General features: G+C 36.3%; 1 protein-coding gene across 1 annotated transcript in view; it reads left to right on the top strand.

Annotated features, from left to right (window-relative positions):
* The window catches only part of AIMP1 (aminoacyl tRNA synthetase complex interacting multifunctional protein 1), a 32,599-nt gene that overhangs the window by 1,943 nt on the left and 14,868 nt on the right, over positions 1-15,788 (top strand). The window contains exons 2-3 of the mRNA XM_054383065.1: positions 13,431-13,564; positions 14,252-14,365. Coding sequence (XP_054239040.1) covers positions 13,431-13,564; positions 14,252-14,365 — 248 coding nt within the window. The remainder of the gene's footprint in view (positions 1-13,430; positions 13,565-14,251; positions 14,366-15,788) is intronic.

A 15,788-nucleotide genomic window follows, 5' to 3' on the forward strand; every position in this document is an offset into this window, starting at 1 on the left:
TTGTTGTTTTTTGGAGCAATATAAATTATATGTCAGTCCAGCAGAGACCCCCAGAAACCCATATTTATGCTCCTTGTAAACAGTTACCTATATGGTTCTTATTACTGTCACCAAGAAATGTTTCTCTTGTTGGATTTCCTTTCATATTGGCCATGGGGAGGGAAATCCATGTTTGGTTTTAATTTCCACAGTTACATTGGTATTAAACAGTAGGGGGGGGCGGGAAAGTCTCTGCTTTTTTCCCCCCTGGTGTGGTAGAAGACATCTTTACTCTTAATTTAATATGGTGCTTTTTCTTTCATTGTTTTGTTATTTATTTATTTGTTATTCTTGGTTAAAAGGAGTTTCCTTTCAAAAAGCTGCAAAATATTTTACTGACTAGGCTTGCTGGGCACAGATCAGTAAATCATCAGCTAAAGTTTTCATCATTTTCTTTTCTCTTGGGGTGCAAGAAAAGTAGTACTGTCTCCCTTATGATGTTAAAGGTCAATTTCTGCACAGTGAGTGTGAAATTAATACACTGGTGTTTCATTTCACAGGTGTTTTATTTATCCTGTTTTCACAGTTAGCAAGCCTTTGATGTGTTTTTTCTCCCCGATAATCACACTTGAATACGTGGAAATAATCACAATTAGAAGGGTAGGTTTCACTACATATTTCTTCAAAGTTAAATAAAACACAGAGATAAAAAAGAGGGAAAAAAAAATCTTGGTTTTGTAATGTCAGGTATAATGAAAAAACCTTAGCAGAAGAGAAGCAAAAGACCTTGAGTTCATTCTCATCTGTTACACCTTAATCATTTCTGACAGATGTTTGCCAAATCTGTTTTCAAAACCTTGGAGTGATGGATATTCCACAGCTTCCATAGGCAGTCTGTTCAGTTCTTTACTCTTGAAAGTTTTCCAAATGTCTAACTTAAATCCTTCTATTATTTTCCCCCTTTCTGCAGTGAAGCTGGTGAACAGTTTAGGTCCATTCTCATACTAGCTTCAAGAACAAATCCAGGTCTTCCATCTATCTTTTCTTCAACAGACTAAACACTTGCATTTCTTTCAAGCTTTTTGATCTTCTTTAAAGTGTCTCTAATAAGTTCAGAGACAGGAAAGTAAAGTCTGAACAAAAGCAAAGCTCTTTGGCAATTGTTTGGGGTCATTATTATGCATGAATGCAATGTGAATGTTGCTTGGGAAGTCTCTTGTGCAGCTGAGACATCCTATAGTAAAATGTGGCTAATCAGGCCTTACCTGACTTGCATCTCCTTTATTTCTCCTGTCTTCCTCACTTTTCTAGAAATTACAAGTTTGCACTGATTTTATGGGGTCTGGCAAGGGAATAGATTTCCAGGTGAGAAGTTGTTCTTCTCTTAATTTTTGTGGTCTGATTTTGTGTTAATTAACTCATGAGTCAGTTGCCTTTACACTTTTTGAGCCATAAAGTCTTCTAATGGTCAAGTGTGTACCAAGCATGAAACATTTTGCAAGCAGGAATTTCCATCCTGAAATTGTAGCCCCTTTGTTGACTACATCTGACAGAGCAAGGGAAAGCACTTTTTGTGTGTAATGGAAACATGCTCGTTTGTTTTTACATTGCAGGTCTAAATGTTTTGACATTGTCACCATGTTCATTTGAGTATTCCTAAACAGCCTGAGCATGCATGTTTAAATAGAATTAAGAAAAGTCCCTGGTTTGAGCATGCTCTGTGCTTCTAAGAAATGCTTTTAAATTCAGTATGGTTAGAAATTTGTAAGCAGTTATAAATGTGGTTTCAGGCATGGCAATTGCTGGAATTCTTGACAAAATTCAGCATTCTAGATCCTTGTTCAGTTTTCTTGTTGATTATGATGCAGGTCATGGCCTGCTCCTGGGTGATACACTGTAGTAGTAGGTGATTGGCCAGCACAAAGAGAAATCAGTTTATAGGATTTTCTAAATGTTAGTGTTGTTTTTGATGTTGGTTTGTTTGGGTTGTTTTTTTGTTTGTTTGTTTGTTTTGTTTTTTTTTTTTTTTTTGTTACCATTACTACTATTATTACCATTACTACTATTACCATTACTATTTTTTCCCTAAAGAAACCATTATAAAATTATGTGCCTTTCAGGACTGGCAGGTCTGTTTCAGATCTTTGTCATCTTCCTTTTTTGTTATTACCTTGTGAAATAGTTTGCAGTTTGGTTTTTCAATATCATGTTTTAAATAACTGGCTGGTTCGCATGGGAAAAGAGGAGGAGGAATTCAATTGCTCATTTGTTCCTTTATATGCCGCTTATTTTGCTATGATAATTAATCTACTCCAATAATTCTAATGCTGCTGCTGCTGCTTACAGGGTAACATTGAGCTGTATTAGCAGTAGTGGGTGACCACCAAAGAATTTTTCTGAATCATCATGTATATTTTTTCTCTTCAACGTCCTTGGCTCTGTTCCTCTTTGGTTGCTCAACAAATCTTGTCCCCCACCATGGTATTGGAACACGAATTGGGGGGGATAAAAGTAACATCTGAGTATCTGAATAATCTTTTCTTTGAAGTCTTGGAGCAGAGCACCTTCTGGTTGTTCACTTACACATTTGTGTTTTGTTATACTTCCTTCTGTTTTGTCAGAGTATTGTCAGTTGGTCAGTGGCCTTCTGATAAGGGTAGGTCACCCTTTCTGACAATGGAAACTGAGGAGGAGATGTTATTCCATAAAACATGAAGTTTCTCTTAAGTTACACTTACGACCTGAGGTTGTGATAGTCTGAAACTGGTCTATCTTGACGATTAAATGCATCAGTGGTGTCAGCTGTAATATTTTTTGACGCTTGCTGTCTTTTAAAGACATTTACTTTGATACCATACTAAACTGGGAATTACATAAAGGCTTGTGTGCTGTATACAATTTCCAGAAATTACAAAAAAAGAGGTGCCTTCTACTAACCTGGCTTTTATATTGGTTTTATTATTATTACTATTTTTAATAAGTTTTCTTTTATACTTCATAACTTTATATACAATTCATACGCCAATTCATATAAATCAACATCATGGAAGCCGACTCCAGAAAATGTAGGGAGAGAATCTTAAACTAGCATTCGTATTAGAAAGTAACATATACTGTCTTTAGCTGTTATTTGTGAAACTCACTTGAAAGAGCCCATTCTTCTTTCCTCAGAATGCTGGGCTACAACAGCTTCCTTGGTGTGTTGTCTCCTGTCCTAATTATCTGAAAGCAGACAGATTCTGAGGTGCTTTTTACTTTTGAAAGCAGCTGGCAGAACATAAAACATCATCAAAAATTACTTCAGGTTAGCTGATCTCTTTTTGGGATCATTCAGTGTAATCTTTTGCCATAAAACTATCCATTGTAGAAGACTTTTATTTCCTTCTCATCAGCTTTCCCAATGTATCTTCAACTGAATATGAATTCATAGTTTAAAGATTAGTCTTTGACTCCAGGACCCTCTCTTAGAAATGATCCATGGCTATTGGCTCTGGTTTCTATCCCAGAGTGTTTCTCAATTACAGTTTAATATACAGCTTTGTAGGGGCATCTTGTTTCAGACTCTGAAGATAAGTGAGCAGCTCACTTCAGCAGCTCAGTTGGCCAAGGCAGCTAGGGACTGCTGTTCCCACAAGAGTGCACGGGCTTGCATGTGGCATGCACAAGGCACAAGGTTTGGCTTGGTAGCAACTGCTCTGGAGTGAGGGCTGTAAATTCACATTTGTGCTTGTCCTACTGTAAGGTTGGAAACCTGTGTGAAGTGCTCTGGTAATTGGTAACAGTAACACACTAAGGAAGTCACCCTTGCCAACTAGGCCAGGGAAATGAATCTTTTCTTAGGGATTGAATTACCGTGATATGTCACAGTGAGTAAGTTAGTTCACATCTGTATGACCGTCTATAAAATAATGCTAATGATAGGAAGTAGGCATAAATTTGGATTTATTCCTTTACACATAGCTAGTGATTAAATTTTCCTGAGAGCTTACTTGCAAACTCGAGCTTTGCATTTGCAGATGCTAAACCAGGATATTCTAATTGTAAATAAATGTTCTAAAGTGTTTTCGATTTTTAATAGAATTTGAAGCACAGCTTCATGAAGATTTAGCACAATTTGTCTTAAACTATGGAAACAAAAGAAGCATTGAATTCATAGATGAAATATGGCTGTTCCCCAAAGCTACTTAAAAGATTTTTGTCAGATACTGTCAGCCTTAATAGCTGACATCAACCCTTTCAACATCTGAGATGTGTGCAGAAGGGTTTGGTTTTTTTTTCTCTGCACCGAGCTAGTACTAAAAGAGAGGAAAATCGTTTTCATCCAAGAAGTTTTAAAAGCTGTGAATGTGAAATGCTTCTCGCTACATACAACTACAAAGAGGGTGCTGAAAGGCAATTACGAGACTGCTTACTTTTTTTGGTACCATTAAAATATTGCCATGCTTTCTCTCAAGAAGTTCTTAAATGTTTACAGCAGATGTGATTCAGAACTTTACCTAGACTAACATGCTATTAGCTTAATAACCATATTTCTATTGTGAACTATGCCCAAAGGACATAGTATGCTTACTTTGAAATTAGCTTATCAAGTGCCCATAGACCCAGATATTTAGTAATAGTGACATTCCTAGCTGTCCTGTAACAGCTGGAGTTTTGCAAGGGGTGCTAAAAGGTAATAAAAAAACCCTCTTTGATGTTCCCCTCTAGTTTAGAATATGGAAAACAACTCAGGGTAAAAATAACCTTTTCAAGATGGCCCTCTGGCTTGGGAAGGTAGTTTCTGTGTGTCAGCTAGAATAACTATAGTAGTCAAAATTGTCTTTTTGAATGGGATTTATCACTATCGGCAAACTGATGTGCTTTTTGAAATGTGAAGTGAGTATATAAAATCTGTGCAATGGTTATTTATTTGTTAATAAACAATTCTCATTTTAAAAGGAAAGAAAACTTGTAGGCTGCAGGTATTGTGCAAGAAAAAGTTTTGGTTGTTTTTGTGTTTTTTTTTTTTTTTTTTTTTATACAAAGGACATCTTTAGAATTTTCTTCTGTTTCAAATTGGTAGAAGACCTCAAACAGTTATATAATATAACGCTTTGGCTGTTCGCCTCTGAGCAGAAGCAAAGCTGACTTTCTGATTTCAGGTATCTTTTGAATTGTTACTTTCTGCACTTAGAAACTATTTGATAGGTGGTTGCTGTATAGCCTTTGCTTCAGAAGCTGGTTTGTTTTCCTGATGAAAGTAGTGAAGTGTTGATCTGCAGAAATGTAAATCTATTGAAAACTTTCCTCTTTATTTTTTTGTTTATTACCAAATGTGAAAAAATATTTTATGTGTTTCTGCCACACAAATTAAAGTCTTTGATCCAAAACTTAGTTAATTGCAATACTTATTAGTTATATCTGGAGGTTTTTCTAAGTAGATGAGATGCTTCACAGGAATTTTAAGTCCTGTATTTGGAGGCTGGTGGCAGGAATATGCAGTGATAGATACTACTGGTATGTGGTTTTGAAGTGACATGTAATTGCTCTCGTTGCTGGGGATTAGGTATTGTCACTCCACTTCAGATTTAAAAGTTGGTTTAGGCTTTTCACTCCACAGATTAATAAACCTTCTCTGTGCAGAGTAAATTAGTATCTTTTATTGAAGATTTTCATTAAAATATCATCCTTTTGTACTATGTGAGTAAATTCAACATTGGAAAGTACAATTATTAATGTGATGAATGAAAATGGGGTGTTGAATGTGTGTAGGAGGGTTTTGCTTATGTAAATGCTGCAAGCTGTAAAACTGCAGGCTCAAAGTTGGTCAAGGTCTGCTTTTCCCCTTCTAGCTTTGTCTGACAGTTTTGTTGCTCCTCATCAGATGTTTGGCAATATTCTTGCATTGCTTACACACAGATACATGCCCACAAACACACACATTTTCAGGTTTAATTTTCTCAGCTTTTATTTAACCCATAAAAAAGAATACCTGAAATTTCTGCCTCAGTAAATACCAGCATTTGTTAATGCGCTTGTGGTTAAAGAAGACTGTTGGTTTTTTTTTCTGTACATCTGCATGATGTTTGCTGAATGCTTTTGTGCATAAATAATGGTTATTTTTAGCACTTGCTTTAACTGGTTAAATCCTGTTTTCCTTTAATTGTGCAACAGGATACTACTTTTACATGTAGAAAAGCTGGTATTAATGTAAAAGTAGTAAGTTTCAAGATGAGTTTCTACCACAGTTGAACTATGTACAGTAACTATTAGGCAGGTTTCAGACACCGAGTACTGTGAATTAAAACTGAAGAGGGGGATCAGTGTTCCGGTTAACTACCCAACCAACAGTACCATTATTTTGCAGATTATTGCTGACATAAAATACATTGCTTAATGGTAATCTTCTTTCTGAGCTCTCCAAGTCTCTGAGGAGTGGGTATCTTTAAAATATCTTTTTAGTAGGTAGGGTTTTGGATGCAAGAGCTATTATCCTTATTGCTCTGACTTGGATTTTGAGAGAGACTTTCAAAATGTGGTTTTGTTCTCAAGTGAGACTTGTCTTAGAGGGAGTAAACATTTAATTCTTTACCTTTTTTGTAACTGTTGTGATTTTCTTAGTTAAGGATGTGGTGTGAATACTAAAATTTTAAAGATAACGTTACAAAAATCAGTAAGATACCTAAAAGAAACAGTGTTCTACTTGGTATCAACAGGTAGATTTCTGTGCAGTTCTGATTATGCTTCTGCTGTCTGATTTATGGGTGGTTTGCTCTGTAGTTGTAACAGCAACCTCAGGCTTTCACTTCCCAGTAAGCTCTAGTGGGTGACATGCAGTACAAATTCTTGGAGTTCCTGTGGCATATGCTGACCTTGCAGGCTGTCTAGATGTGGCTGAGTCCACTTGTATTTCTGAATTTATAGGCATGTGTGTGTCTGTAATTGTAAAGTCCACCACCTGTCAAGGAGGATACTTTGAGGTATGAGTAGCACCTGGTTTTGGAGTGTGTGTGTTTGTTGGATTGTTTGTTTTCTTATTTCGTGATAGCCACAGGATGCACCATGATTCAGAAAATTAAGCTTTTATATATTTAGGAAAAAGCAACCCAACAACTAAACCCTGTCAATTTTTTTTTATGTAAGCATTCTGTTCCAAAGAATGGATGTATTTTGAGTGTGGAAATGAGTCCTTAAGGTCAAAAAAACCAAGGTAGCACATTGCAAGTGTCGCATCTTTTCCATTGTGGGATTTATGTGAGAATTCCTTCTGCACGTGATCATTTACCACAAAGTTCTGATAGTACTATTAAAATATTAACAGAGCAGGATATGAAAGATATAGACTGCTGAAAAAATACACAAAGCTGTCCAACTGTTTTGGCATATAAGCTGCTACTTAAATTTCAGACTGCATGGTAAAGCACAACCAGATGAAGCTCTACTGAACTTCAGGGGACCTGGCAGATATAGTGGGTGCGTGACCTATGGAGACTTAAGCAGTGCAAGGAAGTTGGCTTTCTTGAGCCGTGTTGTGAGCCATCCATGTTTATTTGGAGATACTGGGCAGTGTTCTCAAGCTAAACAAAGTTACATATGGCTTTGTACACAGTCTTGTTACTGAAAATTTTTGGTGGCTCTGAAGACAAAAATTATGTTACAGACCATATCCAAATCACTTGACTTTTGTCGTAACCTTAACCTCCTTGTAGTCATGTCTCTGCTTTGTTTACTCCTTGGGGTGTCTGCTTAGAGTTGGGAAGGTGTACAAAGTTAATTCAGAACTGGACCAAGACAAGTATTAGTAGAAATGTGTCCCTGAATACAAATTTAGCACAAACTTATAGCCAGAATGTGAATGAAATTGCAAGTACTCTTAACTTACCTTAACCTGTTGCAGCTGTTGTGTGTTAAGATATGATGCAGTTAATGTATTTTGGCATCTACTAGGCCTTGAACAACGCACTAGAATAATTCATACTTCTTCAGTTTCTATTGATCATCACCATACATACCCAAGAGATCCATTTTAATTCAAACTAAGCCTGTCATAATACTCTTCAAATATGAATGTCATGCATCTGCCTTTATTTGTTCTAACATGTGCCTTTGTTACTTCTTCGTTCATTGATTCTCAGAGGTTTTTATGCCTGTCTCATTATCCCTGTGACTTGCCTGTGACTTTGGTATTTATTCCTTTTCAAAACAGACTTGTCTTCCTGTTTTATAGTAATCATTACTGAGTAACTTCTATTGCCTCAGAATGGGTTCCATTGGATGAGCCTTCACTTGTGCAATGTTCCGTGACATTTTTTAAAAATCTCTTTCATGGTGCAGTGTTTTTCAATATGAAAAAGTTTAGTTGTGTGTGTTTTTACTATTTATGGCCTTTTAAAATAGGGAGGGGTAAGCTCTTAGGACTACTAAAAGACTTGTCTGCGGCTGGGATTGAGTCTGATTTATCTGGCAGCCAGAAGGGTTGGACTGTAGTCCCCAGAGCTAGCAAATCATTCTGTAGAGCTGGCGTTGCTACTTGGATGGACTCTGTTAGACATGTCTGTTGTTTGGAATTCTGCAAAGAGAGTATTCTGGCTTTCTTGGTGCAAAATATGTGAGTTGAAATAACACATGGCAGAAACACAACTTTGCCTAAAAATTTTGCTGCGTGGCAAATAGCTTTTAATACTGACTACACAGGAGTTCATCGCTTGTGAATAGTTAAAAAAATGTATTTATTAATATTTTAAATTTTCTGAGTTTTGAAAACAACCCTAAGTAGTTCTATCAAAGATGTGAAATCAAATCAGTTCTTTTAAGTCCTAGCCAAAGATGTATGGCATCAGGTCTGGAATACTTTGTCAAAAGTTAGGAGAAACTCGTAAGAGAGAATTCATCAAGTATGAATCCAGATTCTTTGAGACAGGAGAAGATGGGATAAGGTGCAACTATTTCGTAGCTGCACTTGTCCTTTGGCTCAGCAAAAGATAATGCGGTTCCATTCTGTGCTAGCCTGCTCAGTACTGTTTCTCACTTTGCACAATAAAAAGGTGTGATGTGAGATTCTTAGATCTGATTGGCTTTGTCCTGGCAGTTCATAGAAATGCAGAGACTAGGAAAGCAGAATCTGGCAAACAGCTGGCACATTCTTTTTCATTTATGGGGTTTTGTAAAATTGGCTGCCAGGAGTGACCATACTCAAAAAAAGACGGTCAGATAAAAGTCATTGAATATGCTTCTAGCAGAAACAAAGTGATTGTTGATAGTTTGTTTTACAGAAGGCAGAATGCTTCGCTATACAAGTTGGCCACAATAAAGTGCCTTGAGATGTCTCACAAAAGAATGCATTTGAGAGCTGCTTGAAACTTACGACGAAAAGCTTACGAATTGAAATTATCATTAAATATTTTTCTTTAATAAATTTTGTTAGCATTGGAGAAATTCCCTTTGTGGTGTTGATAACTTAGAATAAGGTTTCTGCTTCATAATGGCAAGCTTCAGTCGGAGTGTTTCAACTGAAAAGCAAATATCTCTTGCAGACTTCTATTTTACTGGGGTAGTAGCTCATCACCTTGGTTGGCAGCTATTCATAAACATGTCATTCTCTGCAAGGCACGTTTTAAGCTATCTTGTGATTGCTGTCTGCTCTTTGCTAAAGATCAGTAGGATTGGATTTGCTGGAGAAGTACTTGATGTCTCTATAGGTGGCAAAGAGCAAAAGGTTTTACTGGATGGGTTGAAGGCAGCTGTGCAGTGAAGAATGCTGCCTTGGTGTGGTACTCTGAAAGTTTACCTTCTCATGGTGGAGGAGTTAGTGTATATGTGGAAGAGGAAGAGAGAAGAAGCAGAGATGTCTAGTGATTTTATTTCATTTCATTTTGCATGGTTTGAGCCAAAATATGGCAACTACTTGTCTCAACACATGCCCTTGAGGAAGAATGAGAACAAGAAATAAAATACCTGTCATTTAAGAGCATAAAACCTTCAGGAATTCCAGGTGCTTAAGTAAAGCTGCTTCAGTGTCATAGGTCAATTTGATACTGACATGAAGAGCATGTTGATCTGTAGAGAGTAATTATTACTAAGCAGCCTGCAGGTTAGATCTTGTTCAGTTAGTGATCTTACTTTGGTGGCATTAACAAAGCATTCTAAGAAAAAGTTGACAACTTCTAAGTATTGAGCTTTTTTTAAACTACCACCTGAAAAAAGGAATGCTTAGTGCTAATTATTTTAGGGTTTGGGGATCAATTTGCTTCTAATTTCTGTGGGTTTGGTTGAATTATTGCTATTCCAATAGTTGTAATTGGTTCCATGTCAGACTGTGGATAGATTCCAAATACAATTTTTTAGTCTTAAGTTTTAAATCTTCTCGTTAATTTTATGGGAGTTTTCACTTCTAAAGCCAGCTAACAGTAATACTGAAAACCTAGCTACAACAGGATTTACATTTGTAGTGTCTTCTTGGTGTATTCACTTTTTAATGTGGATATATTCTAGGGCCAAGATAAACCAGTATTTGTAAAACGTCAAAATTTTGAGGTAATTTGTAATATATGTGAGAAGTCTTGACTTATTATAGAGAGTTTGCCATTTCTTGGGGAGCCTTGAAAAACAAAGCAGAATAATGCTTTTTTTTTCCTTTGAGGGTACTGCAGCTACAGAAGGCCACAAGATGAAGTGCTTTCTGTTTATAAAACAGGCAGCTCATCAATCAGCAAGTACAATGATGAGCAGTTTAACAACTTTTATGCTGATATGTAACTTCATGAATAATTGCAAGGCTTGACTCTTTCATTTGAAGATTGAATCCAGTTATAGTGGAGCAAGTGGATGTTGGAGCACTTCTGAATGTCTTTCAGGTAACAAAGTAGCCCTCAGAGGTCTCAGATTAAACACTTTCAGCTGAGCAGCCAGGTAACTTCAGGAGGTTACCCTTTTCAGGCTCTTTCTTTCCTTGGTTTTCAGAACTACTTTGTTTGAAAGGAAAGGAGCTCGTTAGGCATAATTCTAGGAAGGGACTTTACTTCTGCTGGCCTCTGGAACATTTTCTGCAGAGCAGGTCAGGATCAATGTGTAATAAGATATGGTTCCATTTTTCAATCTATGTTATTCCTGGTTGGTTTTGGTTTTTTCCCCCATTTACTTTGTGTGTCACCAATAGGAGTTGGTTGATTTTTTTTTTTTTTTTTTTACTTGTCTGTGTGTGTCAAGTGGAGAGCGACACAGGATAATAGAGGGCAAAGGAAATGGGGAAAAGGTGTAGTGTCTGTTCCCCCTCCCCCAAAAAAATCGTTGACTGTAACCTTCGATTGCTGTAGTGCTCATGTTTTTAATAAGCTTTGTGTTTTAGAATAAAGGGTGGATCTTAACTTTTTTCTTTATGTGCATTTTTAGATGGAGTTTTATTGCTATGTTGTGTGGGTTCCTGTGCAGCAGTTCATTTCAGCTTGTTGGCTCTACACATCAATATCGGAAATACCTATTCCTTTGTGTTATTGTTAAAATACTGGGTTTGCAGAAATTTATTTGACAAGTGGGAAAATGTCTACCCATTGTAATCATGTAACTTCATTTCCAGATCTTCAGTTCGTTAGCCAACTTGGCTAAAACCTATAAAATGTACCAATTCTATTCACTTTGAAGTTTTAGTAGCATTGCTGTTGTTGTTGGCAAAGTTTCCACTCTTAGTATTGTGTTCCCCTGAGAGAACGTGCAGCTTACAAGGAATAGTACTGGTATGCAGACAGTAATATCCCAGGCTTTGTATCGTGCTGTGTTGTGGCATGGTAGCTTTATGTATATTTCCACTTGACATCTAAATCAGTAACTTATTGGAATTGCTCATTTCCTTTTCTAAACCTGTTTTCAGGTTGCACATGGAAACAAAATTATTTTCTTCATAAAGAGGAATTTGAGTATTAAAATTATGCTAGTTGTCCTGGAGAGATGAGTTTATTGCTCTTCTTTCCACAAGAATCTCTTTTTTTAAAAAAAAAAAAAAAGAAAAATCTGTTGTGTGTGAATTGAAGGTGTGATGGCAGTAATACTCATGTGTTTAACCAAAACAGTGTGTAAAACAGACTTTGATTGTATTCAGTTGCAAAGAAGGCAAGATTCATCACTTTTACATACAGCTGTGTAGAATTGAAGTTGTTTTAATACAAAAACAGTTACAAATACAAATTGATACTGAGAGTGATATGGTGAAAATAGCATGAGTGTGATTGTATCTGTTTACCGTTCTGGTATTTAGAAACCCATTCTGTCTTCAGCATAGCTTTTGTTGCAGGTCCTGGCAGAGGATATTTGTACATTAAAAACAGTCTGAGCTCTTAGCCAACTTGATGTGAGAAAGGCATTTTTGAGTTCTCAAAGTTTTGAGGAGCCAATGCATGCATCTGGATTGTTGTTTTCTTAATAATTCTTCCCTTTACAGTTGAGCAAGGAGTGATCTTTTCTTCACACCTAGAACTTGTTTATTTACAGATGTGGCAGCTGTTAGTACAGCTTCTTCCTTCAACTAGATACTCATTGGAAGGGTAAAGGCATGATTGACTCAAGATACATGTGACTTACTGTATTTCATGATTCTGTTGCTACTTACTGAGCTTTTATGGTTAGACACAAAGGTTACAGAGAATAAATAAGGCCAAATTTGGTGGCTTTCAAGAAATAAGGACTGTACACAAAGCAGTATGGAACATTAGAGAATCCCAGTAAAAGGACTTGAATAACCTGTGAGAAATTTAATGTTGCCCTTACTGGTCTTTTGTGCTTCTTTCTTGAATTTTTTACCTCTGTGCTTTCATTTCACAACAAAGTAAGATGCTTTTAAAAAGCGCTGAAGTAACTCTGAATGTGTAAATCTGCAATAAAAGTTGTTTTAATCCCAAATGAGTGAAAATACTGATGAATTCTACTTAAAAGTTAAATAACAGTAAATTCTTAATGTATGTACAACCACATGATATGAAATATTAGGTATTTTTGGAATAAATTTATTAGAAAACTTCAAAATTTTTCGTGGAATGTTCTGTTTTCTTAGTCTCAAAATTCTGCATACACTTAAAGCATTTTTCTTCTAAGTCCAAGATAGTGTTCTCCTGTCTGGATCTTTCTTTTTACTTTTTCTTTCTTTTTTTTAAATATAATTTTTATTCCAGGGTATTCAGACCTTGCTTTCTGAGAAGGAAGATTTTTTTTTTTTGTTGTTGTTTCATGAGAGAAGAACATATTTTCTACAGCTGGGCAGAAAAGTAGCTTTTCTTCCAAAGTACTTGAAAGCAGCTGTCAAACATGAGATTCCTTTGAATGTTGCTTTTTGTTTGGCCTTTACATTAGGAGGTTGGAGCCCAGCTTGTTCACTTAGCAGATTTTCTTATTCAGCAACGGATTTTAAAACTGCTTCATGTGGTAAGAGGTGGTAGTGTTACAATGTTAAGAAGTCATTGATGTTTGACTGTCTGTTGTTTGTCTAGGATTTTAGCCCGTTACTTGGTAAAGATGGCAGCTAACAACGCAGTGCTGAACAGACTGGAGCAGAAGGGTGCAGAGGCCGATCAGGTTATTGAATACCTCAAGCAACAAGTTGCTCTTCTCAAGGAGAAAGCTAGTAAGCAACTATATCTTCTGATAACCTTCTTAACCAGATGGCTAACATTAAATGTTCATAAGAAAAAATTAGAACATAAACTACATTGGTGCTGTCAGCCTTTTAAATGTGTTTCAAGTTCTCCAAGATAAAGCTTGTAATAGCAGCACCACTTCACTGTCTTGTGGTATGTCAGGGTTTTTTTGAAGCTGCATACTCTGAAGTAGAAAAAACATCTATAAGGATGCATTGGTGATACAAACTGAACACAATTCCATTTTGAGGAACAAAGGAAAGAATATGAGTATGCATTTGCTCAAATGTGTTACTGCTTTTTCACCACTGCAGGATTCTCAAGAGTATCAGACCTTCAGCTTTGATATTTTCCTCATGTTAGTCTCACTGAATTAAAATGCTCCATATTGCAAAAGTGTTCAAGCTTTTACTGATAGATTTCTTGGACATTTGTGAGCCTATTTAGAGGATTGGGAAGCTAGTATATTGAGAGGTAGCTTGAGTATCTAACTATTGTAAAAACTGTCTATTTCAACACAGCTTTTCTATTTATGTACTCATTTAAAGTTTACAAATTTTGGTGTTTCTCTCACCATGTTTCACTTTTTTTTTTTCTTTTTAAAAGCCTCTGTTTGCTAAATGATGAATGATAATTATTGAAACCTGATGGTTTTAATGTAGTGTCAATTCTAGTCTTGCAGGCGTCTCTCAGAGAAGAGAAGAAGCTCCGTGTGGAAAACGCTAAACTGAAGAAAGAAATTGAGGGGCTCAAACAGGAGCTGATTCAGGCAGAAATTCGAAATGGAGGTAGGGGAATAAAAACATCTTATCCTCATACATCATAGGTGTAGTTAGCACAAAATATCAAAGTTATCTTAATTAGTCTTTATTTTTCTGTATGTGACTCTCTAGCATTCTGGATTTTCCTAGGTTCCTTAATTCCATAATAATTCAGTAAGTTATGAGACTCCTTGGTACCTATCTGAGTCAGACATGGAGCTACTTCTTTGTTTTTGCACAGTACCTTTCATAATAAACCCTGAATTTGACTGATGACAGGCACTCCTAATAATAGCTTGAAAATATTTTCACCCATGCTGTCAGTATCCTAAGTGGGCTAAGAGAGTATCCAGTGTAGCTGGAAAATAGCATTCAGCATTACTGAAAATCTTACTGGTAAAACAACCCATACAGTCTTCAAAAAGACTAGCATTTTATAAATACAGAGAATTTTTTTCCTCCTCTGGGCATTAATAAAACCCTTTCATGTACTAAACCAAACCATTAGTTTATATTTCTCTGTTGTCTGTTAGTCTGGAGAAGTTCCTGAGAGGTGTAGAATATTTCACAGAAACTCTGTTATGCTTGAAAGGGAAATCTCATGATATGAGATTTCTTTTTGTAAGATGGGAAAAGGACTAGGAAATCAATATTCAGCTTGATGTGCATCTTTAGCTAGTTTTCCTAAAAGATCATAGGACTAAATTCAGATCTTTTGAAGTTAATGAGTGTAGTAGTTGATTACAGAAATTAGATGTGCACAAACATCAAAAATACCACTGGAGTTTGTTTGTTTGTTTCAAAAATCTGAGGGGAAAAAAAGGTCTTTTCACAACTAGCAAGCAAAACAGCAAGTGGTTGTTGGTCCCACAAATCTCAGATTCAGATGAGTGTAAAAACTTGTTTATAGGATTGGAATTTGTGCAAATCAGTTTTGAAGAGAGCAGTGCAGCCCTTCAGGAAATCTAATAAATGTCTGAAGTGTAAATAGAAGTGTGTAAGCAGCATGGAGAACTGCCTGATAGTGACACTAGAAGGTTTTGACAGTTACAGGTCATAGAACAGCCCAAGGTTGAAAGAGACCTCAAGAGAGCGTCTGGCCTAACCTTTCTTCGGAGAGGAAGCCTGGTTGCTGTTGTCCAGTGCACTAATGATGCTTACCCAGTACAATGATTTTGGTAAAAAGCCTTAATGAGATTCTTGAAGAGTAGAATATAGAATTGAGATGATTCTTACTCCATACTGTAACAATGAGATGATTCTTGTGTGTTCGTCTAGTAAGATTGATAATGAGATGATGGCTGTAATTCTTTGTCAGTGGTGTAAGGAGTAATATGAAGGTAACGTGGAGAATCTAAGCAAGTAAGGAATCAACAGATCATTTAAAGGGCTGCAAGTACTTTCTTGAATTGTGATTATTCAGGCTCAGTTTGTTTACATAATCAGAATA

The sequence above is a fragment of the Indicator indicator genome, chromosome 8 (genome assembly GCF_027791375.1).
Source record: "Indicator indicator isolate 239-I01 chromosome 8, UM_Iind_1.1, whole genome shotgun sequence".
In the NCBI taxonomy this organism is placed as follows: Eukaryota; Metazoa; Chordata; class Aves; order Piciformes; family Indicatoridae; genus Indicator; species Indicator indicator.